The sequence below is a fragment of the Staurois parvus genome, unplaced genomic scaffold (assembly GCF_062004578.1).
Source record: "Staurois parvus isolate SC_StPar_1 unplaced genomic scaffold, SC_StPar_1.0 ptg001760l, whole genome shotgun sequence".
Lineage (NCBI taxonomy): Eukaryota > Metazoa > Chordata > Amphibia > Anura > Ranidae > Staurois > Staurois parvus.
In genome coordinates, this window is record NW_028319556.1 from 168,644 (window position 1) to 187,704 (window position 19,061).

Here is a 19,061-nt window from a genome sequence, read left to right on the forward strand (position 1 = left end):
GTGTTTATTATCTGGTAGAACAGGTCATGTGATGTGTTTCCTGGGGGTAGCACAGGTCATGTGATGTGTTTATTATCTGGTAGAACAGGTCATGTGATGTGTTTCCTGGGCGTAGCACAGGTCATGTGATGTGTTTATTACCTGGTAGAACAGGTCATGTGATGTGTTTACTGGGGGTAGAACAGGCCGTGTGACGTGTTTCCTGGGTGGTAGCACAGGCCATGTGACATGTTTATTACCTGGTAGAACAGGCCATGTGACATGTTTATTATCTAGTAGAACAGGTCATGTGATGTGTTTCCTGGGGGTAGCACAGGCCATGTGACGTGTTTATTATCTGGTAGAACAGGTCATGTGACGTGTTTATTATCTGGTAGAACAAGTCATGTGATGTGTTTCCTGGGGGTAGCACAGGTCATGTGATATGTTTATTATCTGGTAGAACAGGCCATGTGATGTGTTTCCTGGGGGTAGAACAGGTCATGTGATGTGTTTCCTGGGGGGTAGCACAGGTCATGTGACATGTTTATTATTTGGTAGAACAGGTCATGTGATGTGTTTATTATCTGGTAGAACAGGTCATGTGATGTGTTTTCTGGGGGTAGCACAGGTCATGTGATGTGTTTATTATCTGGTAGAACAGGCCATGTGATGTGTTTCCTGGGGGTAGCACAGGTCATGTGACGTGTGTATTATCTGGTAGAACAGGCCATGTGACGTGTTTCCTGGGGGGTAGCACAGGCCATGTGACATGTTTATTACCTGGTAGAACAGGTCATGTGATATGTTTCCTGGGGGTAGCACAGGCCATGTTGATAAAAAATCCTCCTGCGGTAAAGGAAGCAACCTAAAAGATCAGCAGCTGTCACTCAAACTGATACCTTAACAGTTATAAACAATACAAACAACTATAGTGCAGCGCTCTACTAACCTACAACCCCCCAACAAATGTAAATCCAAAATATGATATAAAACGTGCCACAAAAAAATAATAAATGTTTCACGTGACCTAGTAGTCTCCTTGGTGCTCAATATACAGTGAATTATACAACAACTTAAATCATGTGACAACTATATGATAAATATAAGAACCCCTAAATAGGGGTATAAAGTGATAAAGTGAAACAAACGTGATCAAAACACAACATAAATAAAAATGTCCATAAACTTGTGCTTCAAAACCATGCAGCATAATGTGGTTATGCCATTTGAGGATTTCAGCACACTCAAAATCCTCAAATGGCTAGATTGCCTCCGTCACCGCGCTCCGGAAACTGCGTCACGGCATACCTGCGCGTTACGTCACCTCGGGTACCCCGAGGAAGTCCCGAGGTTGGTGACGTAACGCGTAGGTAAGCTGTGACGCAGCTTCATGGGGCCCCTGTGTCCTTGCCCAAACTCAAAAAAGCCTATGAAAAAGGTACCAGGGGCATCTTATGGGGCCCCCTACTGACCCCGGGCCCTCGGGCAGTGCCCGAGTTTCCAAATGGTCAGTCCGCCCCTGCTGCATGGTTTTGAAGCACAAGTTTATGGACATAAAAAAACATATATTTTTTTGTGGCACGTTTTATATCACATTTTGGATTTACATTTGTTGGGGGGTTGTATGTTAGTAGAGCGCTGCACTATAGTTGTTTGTATAGCACAGGCCATGTGATGTGTTTATTATCTGGCAGAACTGGATGGACGTTTGTCTTTTTTCAGCCAGACTAACCATGTAACTATGTAAGGTCATGTGATGTGTTTATTATCTGGCAGAACAGGTCATGTGATGTGTTTCCCGGGGGTAGCACAGGTCATGGGATACCATTCCCAGGGGTAGCGAAGGTCATTTGATGTGTTTCCTTGATGTAACACAGGTCATGTGATGCGTTTCCTTGGCATAACACAGGTCATGTGATGCGTTTCCTTGGCATAACGCAGGTCATATGATGCATTTCCTTGGCGTACCACAGGACATGTGATCCTTTTCCTTGGCGTAGCACAGGACATGTGATCTGTTTCCTTGGCGTAGTACGGGACATGTGATCCGTTTCCTTGGCGTAGCACAGGACATGTGATCCATTTCCTTGGCGTAGCACAGGTCGTGTGATGTGTTTCCTTGGCGTAGCACAGGACGTGTGATGTGTTTCCTTGGCGTAGCACAGGACGTGTGATGTGTTTCCTTGGCATAGCACAGGTCACGTGATGTGTTTCCTTGGCATAGCACAGGTCACGTGATGTGTTTCCTTGGCATAGCACAGGTCACGTGATGTGTTTCCTTGGCATAGCACAGGTCACGTGATGTGTTTCCTTGGCATAGCACAGGTCACGTTATGTGTTTCCTTGGCGTAGCACAGGACGTGTGATGTGTTTCCTTGGCATAGCACACGTCATATGATCAATTTCCTTGGTGTAGCACAGGACATGTGATCCGTTTCCTTGGCATAGCACAGGTCATTTGATGTGTTCCCTTGGCATAACACAGGTCATGTGATGCGTTTCCTTGGCGTAGCACAGGCCATGGTGTGTTTCCCATCTGGTAGAGTAGGTCAGGTTCTTATATGGTTGACCAGGTCATGTGATGGATTTTCTATCTGGTAGAACAGGACATGTGTTGTGTTTCATATCTGGTCATATGATGTGTTTCCTATCTGGTACAGCAGGTCACATGATATATCATATTTGGTAGAGCAGGTCATGGAATGGATTTTCTTTCTGGTAGAGCAGGTTATGTGGTGAGTTTGTTATCTGGTGGAGCAGGTCATGTAGCACGTGTCCTATGTTGTGGCAGAGGTAATGTCATGATTGTAAAATAATATGTTCTATGTGTGCTATCTGGTAGGGGAGAGCATGTAATATATATCCCTTCTAGTGGAGCAAGTCACACAATGAGTTTCCTATCTGGTAATAAAGGTCATGCAATGCGTGTTATATCTAGTAGAGCAGGTCATGTGATGTGTGTTCTATCTGGTAGAGCAGGTCATGTGATGTGTGTTAGATCTGGTAGAGCAAGTCATGTGATGTGTGTTAGATCTGGTAGATCGGGTCATGTGATGTGTGTTAGATCTGGTAGAGCAGGTCATATGATGGGTGTTCTATCTGGTAGGGTGGGTCATGTGCTGTGTGTTAGATCTGGTAGAGCAGGTCATGTGATGGGTGTTCTATCTGGTAGAGCGGGTCATGTGATGGGTGTTAGATCTGGTAGAGCGGGTCATGTGATGTGTGTTAGATCTGGTAGAGCTGGTCATGTGATGGCTGTTAGATCTGGTAGAGCAGGTCATGTGATGTGTGTTAGATCTGGTAGAGCAGGTCATGTGATGGCTGTTAGATCTGGTAGAGCGGGTCATGTGATGGGTGTTATATCTGGTAGAGCGGGTCATGTGATGGGTGGTATATCTGGTAGAGCGGGTCATGTGATGGGTGTTATATCTGGTAGAGCGGGTCATGTGATGGGTGGTATATCTGGTAGAGCAGGTCATGTGATGGGTGTTATAGCTGCTGGAGCGGGTCATGTGATGTGCGTTAGATCTGGTAGAGCGGGTCATGTGATGTGTTAGATCTGGTAGAGCAAGTCATGTGACCAATATCATGTCTGCCATAGCTCGCAGTCACGAACCGGAACGGCTTGCCAGTGCCAGCTAGAATAATCGAACTGGGAATCATAAATGGAGATGGCACGACTTTTATAAATGGAACCACAGACGACAAAGGAGAAGTGACATTCAGTCTGCATACATCAACATGGATCAACAAGGTCTCTATACGGGTACGTTGCCATACATGTAATCTTGCCAATTCATTTATTTATGTATTTTTATCTATAAATGAAATGTGATCATCATCATTATTTTATCCTCCTTGTACCTCCAACATTTCTCACTGTTGGGCTCCAGGCAGATATAAAAGACACACATCAGAGCAGCTCTGAAATCATCAGTACATGCTTTAAAGTATTTTACATACAAGCAGCATAAGTTCCTGGATTGGACCTGATATCGGCAATCCCAGCACAGCACAGAGGGAGGGAGAAGCAGCACAAGGAGCCAAGCAGTTGTGTTGCAGTGCAAGGGGTATGCTGACGAGAGGAGAGAGCAGAGTGACAGAGAGATGACAGGGTTGGGGGTGGACAAGACCTTTAAGTGTCTCTTACACAGAGCTGATTCTCAGAACTGTTGGGAATACAACAGCATGTACTATATAGTATTTGTGTGTTAATATCACTTGACCAGTAGATGGCACTGTACACTAAGGTTATTAGTTGTGCATATGTGTAAAACTTGTTGGTTCTCTTTCTTCCTCTCTCTCTCAAAGCAAGATGTCTGCTATGTCTGCTATCACTGTCTGCTGAAATGTGCTTTGTATGTTTGCAACTTAAGCCACACAAGTAAAGTCCTAGTTCTGCTTCATCACTACCAGTGTCTTCTATAACACATAACCAACAAGAACTAGATGCAAATCCTTCATAAGTTTATATATAAGCTTCCTTGAATGTATTTCAATCACTCACCTGCCGGGCACTTATACCCCCGTCCTGCCCAGACCAATTTCCAGCTTTCAGGGCTGTCGCACTTTGAATGACAATTGCCCGGTCATGCAACACTGTACCCATATGAATGTTTTATCATTTTTTTGAGACAGATAGAGCTTTCTTATTTACTCACCACTGGGATTTTTATTATTTGCTAAATAAACTAAAAAAACATTTTGAAAAAAAAAAAGTTTCTTAGTTTCTGTTATAAAGTTTTGTAAATAAGTAATTTATTTATTTATTATTATTTATTTATTTATCGAGTTTATATAGCGCCAAAGGGTTTGCTCAGCGCTGTACAATAGAGGGGGGACAATACATAAAACAGTACAGTAACATCAAACAGCACACAAGGGGTAAGAGGGCCCTACTCTTTCGAGCTTACAATCTAGGAGGGAGGGGGTAGAGGTACAGGAGGAAACGCCTGAAGGTGAGGAGGGAAGGTGACAGTCTGATGGATTGGGGTAGTGAGTTCCAGAGGATGGGGGAGGACCTGGAGAAGTCTTGCAGTCGTGCGTGGGAGGAGGAGACCAGGGAGCAAGATAGAAGGAGGTCCTGTGAAGAGCGAAGGGTACGGGTAGGGTGGTACTTGGAAATCAGGTCGGTGAGGTAGTTAGGGGCAGTGTTGTGAATGGCTTTATAGGTCAGAATGAGCAGTTTGAATTTAATGCGTTGGGCAATGGGGAGCCAGTGGAGGGAGAGGCAGAGGGGGGTGGCAGAGGTGGAGCGGCTGGTGAGGTGGATGAGTCTGGCAGCTGAGTTCAGGATGGTCTGAAGCGGGGAGAGTTTGCACTGGGGTAGGCCGATGAGGAGGGAGTTGCAGTAGTCAAGGCGTGAGATAATCAGGGAGTGAACGAGTAGTTTAGTGGTGTCTGGGGTAAGGAAGGAGCGTATTTTGGCGATGTTGCGAAGGTGGAGCCTGCATGTATTTGTGAGTGATTTGACATGAGGTTGGAAGGAAAGGTTTGAGTCCAGAATGACGCCAAGGACCTTGGCTTGCTGGGCGGGATTGATGGTGGTGTTGTTGGTAGTGATGGAAAGGATGGGGGGGGGGGGCACGGGAAGGGGAAAAGACGAGAAGCTCGGTTTTGGAGAGGTTGAGTTTGAGGAAATGGAGCGACATCCAGTCAGAGATGTCGTTTAGGAGGTGAGTGATGCGGGCGGAGAATGTGGGGGTGAGGTGAGGGGTGGATAGGTAGATTTGAGTATCATCAGCATAGAGGTGGTAGTTGAAGCCGTGGGAGTGTATGAGTTTGCCAAGGGAGGAGGTGTAGATGGAGAAGAGAAGGGGTCCAAGGACAGAGCCCTGGGGGACCCCAACAGAGAGGGGGAGGGAAGAGGAGGTGGCGCCGTTGTAGGAAATGCTGAAGGAGCGTTGGGATAGATAGGACGAGAACCAAGAGAGAGCGGTGTCTCTGATGCCAAGGGAGAGTAGTTTATTAAGGAGGAGGGGGTGGTCGACTGTGTCAAAAGCCGCAGAGAGGTCTAGGAGGAGGAGGACAGAGTAGTCGCCTTTGGCTTTGGCGGTTAGTAGATCGTTGGTGATTTTGAGGAGGGCAGTTTCGGTGGAGTGTAGGGGACGGAAGCCGGACTTTAGTGGGTCAAGGAGGTTGTTGTCAGTTAGGTGGGCGCTTAGGCGATCGTAGACCAAGCGCTCAAGGAGCTTGGACATGAGTGGCAGCAGGGAAATTGGTCTGAGGTTGTTGAGGTCAGTGGGGTCCAGGGAGGGCTTTTTGAGTATGGGGGTGATGTGCGCATGTTTTAGGGGGGAGGGGAAGACGCCAGTAGCGAGGGAGAGATTGAAGATGTGGGTAAGGGAGCGGATGAGGGAAGAGGGGGGTGACCGGAGGAGTTGAGAGGGGATAGGGTCCAGGGGGCAGGTAGTGAGGCGGGCTTCTGAGAAGACTCTGGTGACTTCCTCAGTGGTAGTAGGGCTGAAGGAGTGCAGTGATGGGGGGGTTACGGTAGGCAGGGCCTTGGGTGTGGTGGGGGGCAGTGCCGTTGCAAGGTCAGAGGAGGGGAGAGATGAGAGGGTGATGGAAGGGGAGAGGCTAGATGGGGAGGTAGACTGCAAGTTGACTATGTCCTTGCGGATTACGTCAATCTTGCTATGGAGATGAGTGGCAATCTCGTGGGCGGTGTGAGGTACTGAGTGGAGGAGGGGGGGGAGAGAGCAGGGAGTTGAAGGTGGAGAAGAGTCGGCGAGGGCAGTTTGAGAGGGTGTTGATCAGGTCAACGAAGTAGGCCTGCTTGGCGGCGTGGAGGGAGGAGGTGTAGGTGAGGAAGGCAGATTTGTAGAGGGAGAATGCATGAGGGGACCTGGTTTTGCGCCATAGTCTCTCCAGCGCACGACTGCGACGTTTGAGGCATTTAGTGTGGTCGTTCTGCCATGGTTGGAGCGGTCTGGGTTTGATGTTGCAAGTAATTTTTCTCCTTCACTGATGGGCACTGATGAGGAGTCACTGATGGGCACTGATGAGGAGTCACTGATGGGCACTGATGAGGAGTCACTGATGGGCACAGATAGGCTGCACTGATGGGCACTGATGAGGGCTGCACTGGTGGGCACTGATGAGGGCTGCACTGGTGGGCACTGATGAGGGGTTCATTGATGGGTACTAATGAGGCTGCACTGATGAGGGGTTCACATATGGGTACTGATGAGGCTGCACTGATGGGCACTGATGAGGGGTTCATATATGGGCACTGATAGGCTGCACTGATGGGCACTAATGAAGAGTTCACTGCTGGGCTGCACTGATGGGCACTGATAGGCTGCACTGATGGGCACTGATAGGCTGCACTGATAGGCTGCACTGATGAGGAGTCACTGATGGGCACTGATGAGGAGTCACTGATGGGCACTGATAAGGGGTTCACTGATGGGCACTGATAGGATGCACTGATGAGGCTGCAGTGATAGGCAGCACTGATGAGCACTGTTAGGCAGCACTGATTGGGTGCTGTTAGGTGGCACTTATGGGCATTGATAGGTGGCACTGATGGACACTGTTAGGTGGCACTGATGGACAGCACTGATGGGCACTGATTCAACTGATGGGCACTGATGATCCTTAGTCATGTGATCAGCTGTGTCCAAAAGACACAATGATCACAGATGGCACACATTGAGTACCCCAGAGGGCACACAGGGGGCGTGTGGTTGTGGGAGGACGTCCATGGACACCCTCCCAGAACTAGCCGACCGCACTGCAGCTGTCTTTTGGCTATGGCGCGGTCAGGAACAAGTTAATGCTGTATAATATACGAAGACCACATATATCCTGTAATAGGGCAGCATATAGTTTAGTGAGCTCAGTCGGGTTAGTGGTCTCTCCTTCACTAAAATCTATAAGGCCTCATGCACCCAGGATGTCAGAAAGGCCGCGTTTACAGGTGTTTGATGTTTTTATGCCTCAAAATGCCCCTCTATGTTAGCCTATGGGGGTTTATATACTAAAACTGTAGAGTGCAAAATCTGGTGCAGCTCTGCAGAGTAACCAATCAGCTTCCAGGTTTTATTTCCAAAGCTTAATTGTACAAGCTGAAGTTAGAAGCCGATTGGCTCCCATGCACAGCTGCACCAGATTTTGCACTCTCCAGTTTTAGTAAATCAGACTGTCAGGGTAAGGAAGCTTCGCGTCGGCGCACATCTATGCGCCAACGCTGGGTCCAGTCAGCCGTGCTGGTGTGCATATGCACACGGTTGCGCATGCGTGTACGCCGGCGTGCACAGGCGGGCTATTTAAACCCCTGCCGCACTTAGAATGGTGCCTTCTGGTCTTCTACGTTCTGTGCCTGTATCCTGACTCCTGTTATCTAACTGATTTGACTACAATTGAACGCCGCCTGCACCGACCCGGCTCATCCCTTGACTTTCCACTTGCCTGCTCCTCTGTACCTGATCTGCCCGACTGATCCTGACCCGGCTTGTCTGACGCTGCTACCTCTCCTGCCTGTGACTATCTCTGGCTGCCAGCTGCCAGGGTCGTCCATACCTCCGCCAGGGGCAGACTGACAACTCATGGGGTCCCCGGGCAATAGGGGATCATGGGGCCCCTGTGTCCTTGCCCAAACTCCAAAAAGCCTATGAAAAAGGTACCAGGGGCATCTCATGGGGCCCCCTACTGACCCTGGGCCCTAGGGCAGTGCCCGAGTTTCCAAATGGCCCCTGCTTGCGCATTAAGAAGACAAGCATGTGGGCAGAAAAAAATGCCAAATATACATAAATGCTCATTAACACTTGACGCGCTTTGGCACATTTGTGCGTTAATGCATTCTAATGGCCAGAATAAATGACAATTGCGGCCAGTAGAGTGTATTAACATCGAATGCACAACATGGCTTTAGGTGCTTTTTTTTAAAGCTGAGTTTTGGACCCCCTTGCTTCAGGGGAGGAAAAAAAAAAAGAAAAAAAAAAACGTCCTGTGTGGATGAGGCCTACCTATGAATGTCCATTAGGCTCGTGGATGGAGCAATTGAGATTTTATTCCTTATACTGACTTAATACAATTTTTATTTTCAGCCATTTTTAGGAGATCAGAAAAGAAGGATTGTGGACAATGCCTATCGAGACGTTTTACCATTTTACAGCACAGCGAAGTCCTTCTTACAGCTGCATTCAATCAAAAAAGTCATCCAATGTGGCTACACGGAAGTGGTCTATGTTCAGTACGTCATAAACCCCCAGGACCTGGAGGAGGACGCCAGAAGTGTGAACTTCTATTATATAGTAAGACTTCCTACTCACGACTCTCCCTTCTGCCGCTTCCTGCCACAAGCCTCCATGGGTGCAAGAATCTGAATGTTCACAAATTAGAACTGAATGGGCCTAACGACTCATGGGACTCAAACCCTCCATGTGTTTTACCATTAATCCCTCGCCCTCCAAAGGATTCCCCCCCTCCTGACCAGGCCACTTTCTGCGTTACGGCACTGCGTTACCTTAACTGACAATTGCGCGGTCATGCGACGCTGCACCCAAATGAAATTTATGTCCTTTTTTCCCACAAATAGAGCTTTCTTTTGGTGGTATTTGATGTGTGTTTTTTTAATTTTTTGCGCTATAAAAAAAAAATATTTTGAAAAAAAAAACAATATTTTTGACTTTTTGCTATAAAACATGTCCAGTAAAAAAATTTTAATTTCGTCATAAATTTAGGCCGAAATGTATTCTGCTCCATGTCTTTGATAAATAAAAATCCCAATACGTGTAAATTAATTGGTTTACGTGAAAGTTATAGCGTTTAACGGAATTTCTTTTTTTTTTATTAGTAATGGTGGCAAGTTTTAGTGGGACTGCGGGATTGTAGTGGACATTCTGACACTGGGGGGGGTGGACTAACTTGGTGTCACTGACACCCCAGTGACACCAATACAGTGATCAGTGGTAAAAAAAAAAAAAAAAGCACTGACACCACTAATGGAACTGGGCAGGAAGGGGTTAATGTGAGGGGCAATCAAAGGGTTAACTGTGCGCTGGGACTGTTTTACTAGGGGGTGTTCTTCACTTTTTTTTTTACTAGTAATGGTAGATCAGCGACTTATAGCGGGACTGCGGCGGGCATTCTGACACTGGGGGGGAATTGACAGCTGAATGAAAACAAAAAATGCCAGCCGTTAGAAATGCTGAAAAAAACAGTGTGCCCCCCATCCATACCTGATATGGATTTTAAGTAAAACCCCACAACGAACTAAAAAAAAAAAAAAAAGGCCCTTATGTCTGGTATGGATTTTGGAGGAACCCCACACCAAAAAAAAATGGCGTGCGGGTCCCCTCACAATCCTAGGGGATTTTGGGTCTGTTATGGATCTGAGGGGGGACTCCTTGCCATTTTTAAAAATAATTTGGCGTGGGGTTCCCTTTAATATCCATACAGGCCCCTAGGGGTTGGGGGGGTACCCCCTCGCTGCATCTGAAAAAATACTGCATGTGATATCGCCAGAAAAACCCTGGTGATAAATATTGCATTTTTTTTTACTTTCTGTTCTGTTTGTGAATTGGACTCAACCGCTTAGCCCATGTTTTATTTTATTTTTTTGTGGTATTTACGACACATTTTTAATTTTTGCGTCAAATACTGCAGAATCGTTATTTTTTTGTGAATTGGACATTTTGTTACTGCATGCGATAATTTATGCAAATGAGTCACGTGACAGTGTTATCGCATGCGGTAACCTTTAGTGAATTGACCCCCCCATGTTATCAAAACACAGCGGACCTTTTGTTATTTATACGATGAAAAAAGTTAAGTAAATAAAAAAAGTTGTAAAAAATTTAAATTCCACCCAAGCACTTAAAATCACCCCTAATAAAATTTTGAGACACCCCTACATACACACAAACGTAAATGCACATTATGAGGACGCCTATGCACAAAACATTGATTGCGCTACACGTTACATATTACTGTGCACGCCGGACTGAGGGCAACAATTCTAAGCTCATTATTCTTGGTTCACTCTACACAGATGACCTGTAGGGGCTTTTAAATTGTTGTCTATGAAAAATATAGGGTACTAAAGTTTGTCGCCATTCCACGGGCACACGTAATTTTAAGGTTTGATGTGTTGGGTATCTATTTACTTGGCGCTCCCTCATCTTTTGTATTTTTCCAAAAAGTTGGGAAATGTATTGTTCTGCTTCTGCAATCACTACACTGAAAATGTGATTTCTATAACCCAGTGGTTCTCAACCTGTGGGTCGCGACCCCTTTGGGGGTCGAATGACCCTTTCACAGGGGTCGCCTAAGCCCATAGGACAGTGATGGCGAACCTTTTTGAGCCCGAGTGCCCAAACTGCAACACAAAACCAACTTTTTTATTTCAAAGTGTCAACACTGGAATTAATCACTTGCCTACCGGGCACTTCTACCCCCTTCCTGCCCAGGACAATTTTCAGCTTTCAGTGCTGTTGCACTTAACAAAGAAAATTGTGCGGTCATGCAACACTGTAACCATATGCAATTTTTATCATTTTTTCACACAAATAGAGCTTTTTTTGGTGGTATTTAATCACCACTGGGTGTTTTATTTTTTGCACTATAAATGAAAAAAGAGCAAAAAATTAAAAACATAAAAGATTTCCTTTGCTTCTATTCTAAAATTTTGCAAACAGGTAATATTTCTTCTTTGATGTGCATTGGTGAGGCTGCACTGATAGGCAGCACTGATGGGCATTGATGAGGCGGCACAGATAGGTAGCACTGATGAGGCGGCACTGGTGAGCATTGATGAGGAGGCTCTGATGATGCACTGATATGCAGGAAATGATGGGCACTGATAAGCGGCACTGACAGCACCAACTGGAGGCACTGACAGACGGCACTGACCGGCGGCACTGCTGGGCATCATTGATGGGTGGCACTGATGGGCAGCACTGATGGGTGGCACTGATGGGCAGCACTAATGAGGTGTCACAGATAGGTGGCACTGATAGGCGACACTTGTAATGGGTACTGATAGACAGCACTGATAGGTGGCACTGACTGACATCACTGCTGGGCACTGACTGGCACAACCGCTGGGCACTGACTGGTGGCACTGACTGGCAGCACTGCTGGGCTGCACTGATGGGCACTGGTGGGCGGCACTGGTGGGCACAGGTGGGCGGCACAGGTGGGCACTGGTGGGTGCACTGTTGGGCACAGGTGGGTGCATTGCTGGGCACAGGTGGGCGCACTGCTGGGCATAGGTGGGCGCATTGCTGGGCACAGGTGGGCGCACTGCTGGGCACAGGTGGGCGCACTGCTGGGCACAGGTGGGCGCATTGCTGGGCACAAGTGGGCGGAACTTGTGTGTGGCACAGGTGGGCACCGATCATCAGGGCACTGATGATCAGTGACCCTGATGATCGGTGCCGATCCCTGTTCTGACAACTGCCGGTTTTCGGCAGTACTTTCCTCACGATCTGACAGCGTGAGGAAAGTGCAGCCGAGAACCGGCATTTACATTTCCCGGTGATCAGCGTGTCATTGGACATGGCTGATCACGTGGTAAAAGGCCGCTGTGATTGGCCTTTTACCATGTCACGTGATCAGCTGTGTCCGCAGGACACAGCGATCACGGAGATCGCCCGGTGCGCGCCCCCGGAGGTGCGCAGGAGAGCGCGTTCTCTTCCTCTTCCTCCTGGCGTGCCCACTGAGATGGCTCTGCGTGCCAGCTCTGGCACGCGTGCCATAGGTTTGCCATCACTGCCATAGGAAAACACATATTTCCAAAGGTCTTAGGAACTGAGACACCACTCCTCTATCCGTCTCCAGGCGGGTCCGCCCACATGCAGCTACGCCCGCTATTGAGTACCCGGCGTGATAACATCATTGCGCCAACCCCATCACATACACCCCGTACAAATACAGGTGTATGTGACAGGGTTGGCGCCATAATGTAATTATGTGGACCAGTCACAGATGTGAAGAGCAGCTACTGTGTAGAGAGCAGCTACTGTGTTGAAAGCAGCTACTGTGTTGAAAGCAGCTACTGTGTAGAAAGCAGCTACTGTGTAGAAAGCAGCTACTGTGTTGAAAGCAGCAGTATTGGAGGTAAAACGACACTTCATGAATTCTAATTACTGGGTAAATGTAAATCATCAAATACTGCAAAAAATATTTGTGATTAGTCACTGTGCTTTATGTTCAATTTATAACAATGAAAATACATCCTGCATATCAGATATTTACATTATGATTCATAGTAGTAGCAAAATTACAGTTATGAAGTAGCAACAAAAATTATTTATGGTTGGGGGTCACCACAACACGAGGAACTGTATTAAAGGGTCGCGGCGTTAGGAAGGTTGAGAACCACTGCTATAACCGATCCACTTGTGGTGAGATAGCTTAACTTACAGTCTCAGCAGCTTGGTAGGCGGTGACTCGATCCAAATGACATTTTGTAGATCATAGAAAGCTTTCATCCAAAACTTGTGCCGATCATAACACATGAACATCAGATAAATCAAAAAACCATAGTGTGCCTAGCTCCAGCAGAATACAGGACAGGTGGTGAATGGAGGCTAAAGCGTGAAGAAGGGCGGAACTCACAACACAGAGCATCCCCTATCTATGGAGTGAGGAAGGGACAAAATGAATGAAGGCAAATAAACAGACAATGCATGTGTAACATGATACGTATTGTGTTTGTGTGCGCTAAAATGAACTTTATTTTTCACTGACATTTTGCATTTTCCTAAACCGTTTTAAATATAATATAATAAATATTGTGTGACATAAAAATGTTAAACTACTACCATTTTATTCTCCAGGGAGTCTGCCTTCAGAAAATATATAATGCTTGGGGGGTTTTATGTAATCTTCAGGCCAAAAATGATTTTTTTTAAACGTGCGCAGAATGCAAAATGGGTCTGGCAGCAAAGGGGTTAAAGATTGCGGTGCGTGATTTTAATTAATGGATTTTTCTTTTAATTTTTTATTATTATTTATTTTATTTTTTTTTTAGGTCGTTGGCAAAGGTGGGATTATGGATTACGGAACTGAAATAATGAAAGTGAAAAGCAACTCCTGTAAGTACAATCGCTGGTTCCAATACGGCCAAAACTTGCGTCAACCATGTAGGGCTTTCATGGCCTCACTGTTGTGTCCAGTGGTAGAACCTCGCGCACCATTGGCCATGGGCTCCTTTTTAGTTTATGGGCCCCTCCAGTAAAAATGAACCCTCCTGCTTTCCCATTCTTGGCTCAGTGATAGGGTCACTTTAGCCCAACCCCTTAACCCACTTGTATTCACTTTCACTTGGCTCCCTTACCTATTCATTCCTCCATCGAAGCCTCCACCAAGCAGGACATCTGAGTATTGGAAAGCCAGTGACCTCCTCCCATGATGCATTGCTTATACCCAGTAACCAATCACTCACAACGCCGTCACATAAAGGGGGTGGAGTCATTGCTCCCTGTAAGCTTTGACAGCAGCCGACACCTGGGGGACTTTTTCTGAAAAATTCACTGGTTGAATGCCACAAGAATTTGCCCAACCATACTGAACTTTTTTTTTTTTTATCCGATTTTTTTTTTTTTATCCACTCAGGAAAATACTGCATTATGGCCAGCAGATGGAGCTGATGGATAGAAAATGATCATATTAGGCAAAGTATGGCCAAAATTTGTTGTGGTTGGATGAATGCTTGTAACATTCATCCAGAATTTTTTTTTTCATAAATGGACCCCCCTGTTGTTTTGAAGATCTAAAGCAGGAGTGTCAAACTCCATTTCATCGCGGGCCGTATCGGCATTATGGTTGCCCTCAAAGGGCCGGTTGTATCTGTAAGACTAGACTGTCCAGAGCACCCCCCCCCCCATTACATCAGATGTCATGAATCCCACACCCTTCCTAACATCACCGTGCTCCCCCTTTGGGGGCAGAGCTGGAAAGCAGAAAGTACAGGGTCTGGAGGAGGACCAGAGGAGGAGTGGAGTCAGTTACCAGAGTCTGCTGAATGCTGAGACCAGGGGAGGCAGAGATGAGGGGTGCTGCAGCTGCACTGAGAGGTGCAGGATTTGGCAGAGGAGTTCTATTCTTCTCTCTGCTGCCAAGGTGGAGACAAGGGGGTACCTGCAGGAGAGGTGCAAGGGCCACATGAAATGGCGTGGAGGGCCAGATTCGACCCGGTTGCCTTGTGTTTGACATCTGTGGTCTAAAGACTTGCAAAGCTAAAATTGATAAATGTGAAGAATAGTGAAGTGCAGATTATTTTTTAGCATTCCCACTGGCTCCCCTGGAGTGTAAAGCCCCAAGCAGCTGCCTGGTTTTCCTTTTATATTCTTGCTGGTGGACCAATAAGAGGGGATTTTCTAAAGGCAAACAGACTGTGAACTTTGCAACAGCAGTTGCTCCAGAGCTTAGTAAATGAGGGGAAGCTCTGCTGACTTCCATCATCCAATCATGCACAATTAATTTTTTGTTATATTCCTCGCTTGTGATTGGGTATTTTTTGCAATGTGAAGCCTTCCCTCATTTACTAAGCTCTGGAGCAACTGCACTAGCAAAGTGCGCAGTTCTCGTTTTAAAGAGATTTTAACCACCTCTTGCTCGCCATATAAGGTAATGACGGGCGCAAGGCGGTTCTCTCGTTCTGGGAGGACGTCATATGACGACCTCCCACTCTAACCGCGTGTGTGCGGCTCCGTGAGCGCGCAGCGTGGCAATCGGCGGTGCGCTGTGTCCCTCGGACATAGCGGATCACCGCTCAATGGAAAGAGCCAAAGTCATCGGCTTAGTCATGTGATCAGCTGTGTCCAATCACAACTGATCGCATGTAAATAGGGAAATGCCAGGTATCGGCATTTCTCTCCTCATGAGCTGTCACGCTGACAGAGGAGAGGAGAGCCGGTAATCGTCATTCCTCAGAGGGGACATCTACACTGATCATCAGAGCATTGGTGATCAGTGTGCCCTGATGATCAGTGTAGCCCCAGCAGTGCCACCTGTCAGTGTCCATCAGTGCCAAATCAGTGCCACATATCAGTGCCTACCAGTGAACATCAATGCCACATATCAGTTCCCATCTGAGCTGCCTTTCAGTGTTATCTATCAGTGCCAGTCATTGCCGACTATCAGTGCCAAACAGTGCTGCCTATCAGTGCTGCCTAACAGTGCCAGTCAGTGCCACCTAACAGTGCCAGTCAGTGCCACCTAACAGTGCCAGTCAGTGCTGCCTATCAGTGCCATATATGAGTGCTGCCTTTCAGTGCCCATCAGTGATGCCTGTCAATGTCCATCAGTGCCACCTACCAGTGCCTCCTCATCAGTGCCCATCAGTGTCACCTATCAGTGCCCATCAGTGTCACCTATCAGTGCCCATCACTGCAGCCTCATTAGCGCACATCAGTGAAGGAGAAAAATCACTTATTTACAAAATTGTATAACAAAAACTAAGAAAAAAACTTCATTTTTTCAAAGTTTTCAGTGGTTTTTGGTTTGTTTAGCAAAAAATAAAAATCCCAGAGGTGATTAAATACCACCAAAAGAAAGCTCTATCTGTCACAAAAAAATGATAAACATTTCCTATGGGTACAGTGTTGTATGACCGCACAATTGTCATTCTAAGTGTGACAGCGCTGAAAGCTGGAAATTGGTCTGGGTAGGAAGGGGGTATAAGTGCCCTGTAGGCGAGGGGTTAAACCCAAAACAGAAAACTATCATATATTGCAGCTTACCAACCATTAGATGTGGTGGCTGCATTAGTTTTCTTTTTTTTAGGCTTTGTTTCCTGTTTTCACCTGGTGATCTGGCCAGTAACACACCTCCTGAATGAGTCCTCATGCACATGGGGCGTTTTTACAGCGGCTGTTTTTGGCGTTTTAACTTTTTTTCTACAGCCAGTAAACCCCCCAGTATGTTATCCTATGTGTCCATACACACATACACTGGAATCAACGTTTTTTGGCTGGAAAAAAAACCCAGGACTAGAGGGTTTCTAGGAGGAGTTTTTTTTAGCTGTAAAAACTCTCTAACGCTGAAAAATGCCACAAATCAGCATATCTGGACTTTTTTTGACCAAAAAATACCTCTAAAAAATGCAAACGTGGCAAAACGCTAATGCAAAAATGCTAAAAAAAGCTGAAAGACTCACATTTTTAATGTGACTATAAACGCAACTGTACTGGGAACCGAGGTTTCCGTGCGGGCTGCACTTTCAGAAGAAGTGCAGGGACTTCTTCCCTGCGTGTCACGGGGCACGGGAGTCCATTCAAATGAATGGGCTCTCGTGTCCGTGCAAAACGTGGCCTGCATGGCCGCATATATGTGAACTGGGGGTTAAATAGAAAATGAATGCAGCCATCACACCAAAGAATTGGTGTGGGAGGAAACTCACACAGGCACAGGGACTACAGGCAGGTGGTGCCATGGTTGGGATTCAAACCTACAGCCCCTAGTATTGCCAGGCAGAAGGGCTAATCATTTAGCCACTGTGCTACCATTTGGAGGAGGGTTTTTTTTTCTGTTGAAAAACATCAGACTTACTGGCTGGATTGCCAGGTGAAGATAATAGAAATAAAATCTAAAAAAGAAAATGAATGCAGCCATCACACCTAAGAATTGGTCAGTTGCAATATAATAAATGTTTGCTTTTGGGTTTATTGCTGCTGTAGGCATCCCAGTAGATACAGTATTAGGAGCAACTGCAGTATGCTAAATTGCCACTAGATGTCAGTGTTGCCCAGATTGAAAGGCCGAATGTGATTTTTTTAAATGAAATTTGTGTACGAAATTGATATTTTCCCCACACTAATAGAGCTCTCTTTGGGTAGTATGTGACCACTAATGTGTTTTTTTTTTTTCTTGAAATATAAACAAAAAACTACAATTTTGAAACAAAAACAATATTTTTTTTTTTTCTGTTATAAAACTTATCCAATAACAATATTATAAAAACAAAATAAACTATTTAAAAGCAATTAAAATTTGTTCATACGATTTGGCCAAAATGTATTCTGCTACATGTCAAAAAACAAAAAATCAAATACGTGTCTATTGATTGGTTTGCATGAAATGTATAACGTCTACAAACTAATGGGATATACTGGAATTTTTAAATACTTATTACATTTTTTTATACTACTAATGCCGGTGATTGGGGCCATATCATGGGACTGTGATAGTGCGGCGGGCAATCTGACAATCTGCACTACTGATACCATCTTCTGCACTACTGACACTGTCCTCCTGACACCCATCCTCTGCCCTACTGACACTGTCCTCCTGACACCCATCCTCTGCCCTACTGACACCCATCCTCTGCCCTACTGACACTGTCCTCCTGACACCCATCCTCTGCCCTACTGACACTGTCCTACTGACACCCATCCTCTGCCCTACTGGCACTATCCACTGTCCTCCTCACACCCATCCTCTGCCCTACTGACACTGTCCTACTGACACCATCCTCTGCCCTACTGACACTATCCACTGTCCTCCTGACATCATACATTGCCCTACTGACACCATCCTTTGCCCTACTGACAATGTCCACTGTCCTCCTGACACCATCTTCTGCCCTACTGAAGTTGTCTACTGTCCTGAAACCATCCTCTGCCCTACTGACACCGTCCACTGTCCTCCTGACACCATCCACTGTCCTCCTGACACCGTCCACTGCCCTACTGACACCGTCCACTGCCCTGCTGACACCATCCTCTAATCTAATGACACCATCCTCTTCCCTACTGACACTGTGCACTGTCCTCCTGACACCATCCTTTGCCCTACTGACACTGTCCACCTGACACCATCCTCTGCCCTACTGACACTGTCCTCCTGACACCCATCCTCTGCCCTACTGACACTGTCCTCCTGACACCCATCCTCTGCCCTACTGACACTGTCCTACTGACACCCATCCTCTGCCCTACTGACACTGTCCTCCTGACACCCATCCTCTGCCCTACTGACACTGTCCTACTGACACCCATCCTCTGCCCTACTGGCACTATCCACTGTCCTCCTCACACCCATCCTCTGCCCTACTGACACTGTCCTACTGACACCATCCTCTGCCCTACTGACACTATCCACTGTCCTCCTGACATCATACATTG

The 19,061-nt window shown here is 46.5% G+C and overlaps 1 protein-coding gene across 1 annotated transcript in view; it reads left to right on the forward strand.

Moving 5' to 3' along the window:
- LOC149434376 (alpha-2-macroglobulin-like protein 1) overlaps positions 1 to 19,061 on the forward strand; it is a 162,980-nt gene that overhangs the window by 54,551 nt on the left and 89,368 nt on the right. Inside the window, exons 12-14 of the mRNA XM_089663749.1 lie at positions 3,584 to 3,748; positions 9,036 to 9,242; positions 13,967 to 14,030. Of these exons, the coding sequence (XP_089519875.1) occupies positions 3,584 to 3,748; positions 9,036 to 9,242; positions 13,967 to 14,030 (436 nt within the window). The remainder of the gene's footprint in view (positions 1 to 3,583; positions 3,749 to 9,035; positions 9,243 to 13,966; positions 14,031 to 19,061) is intronic.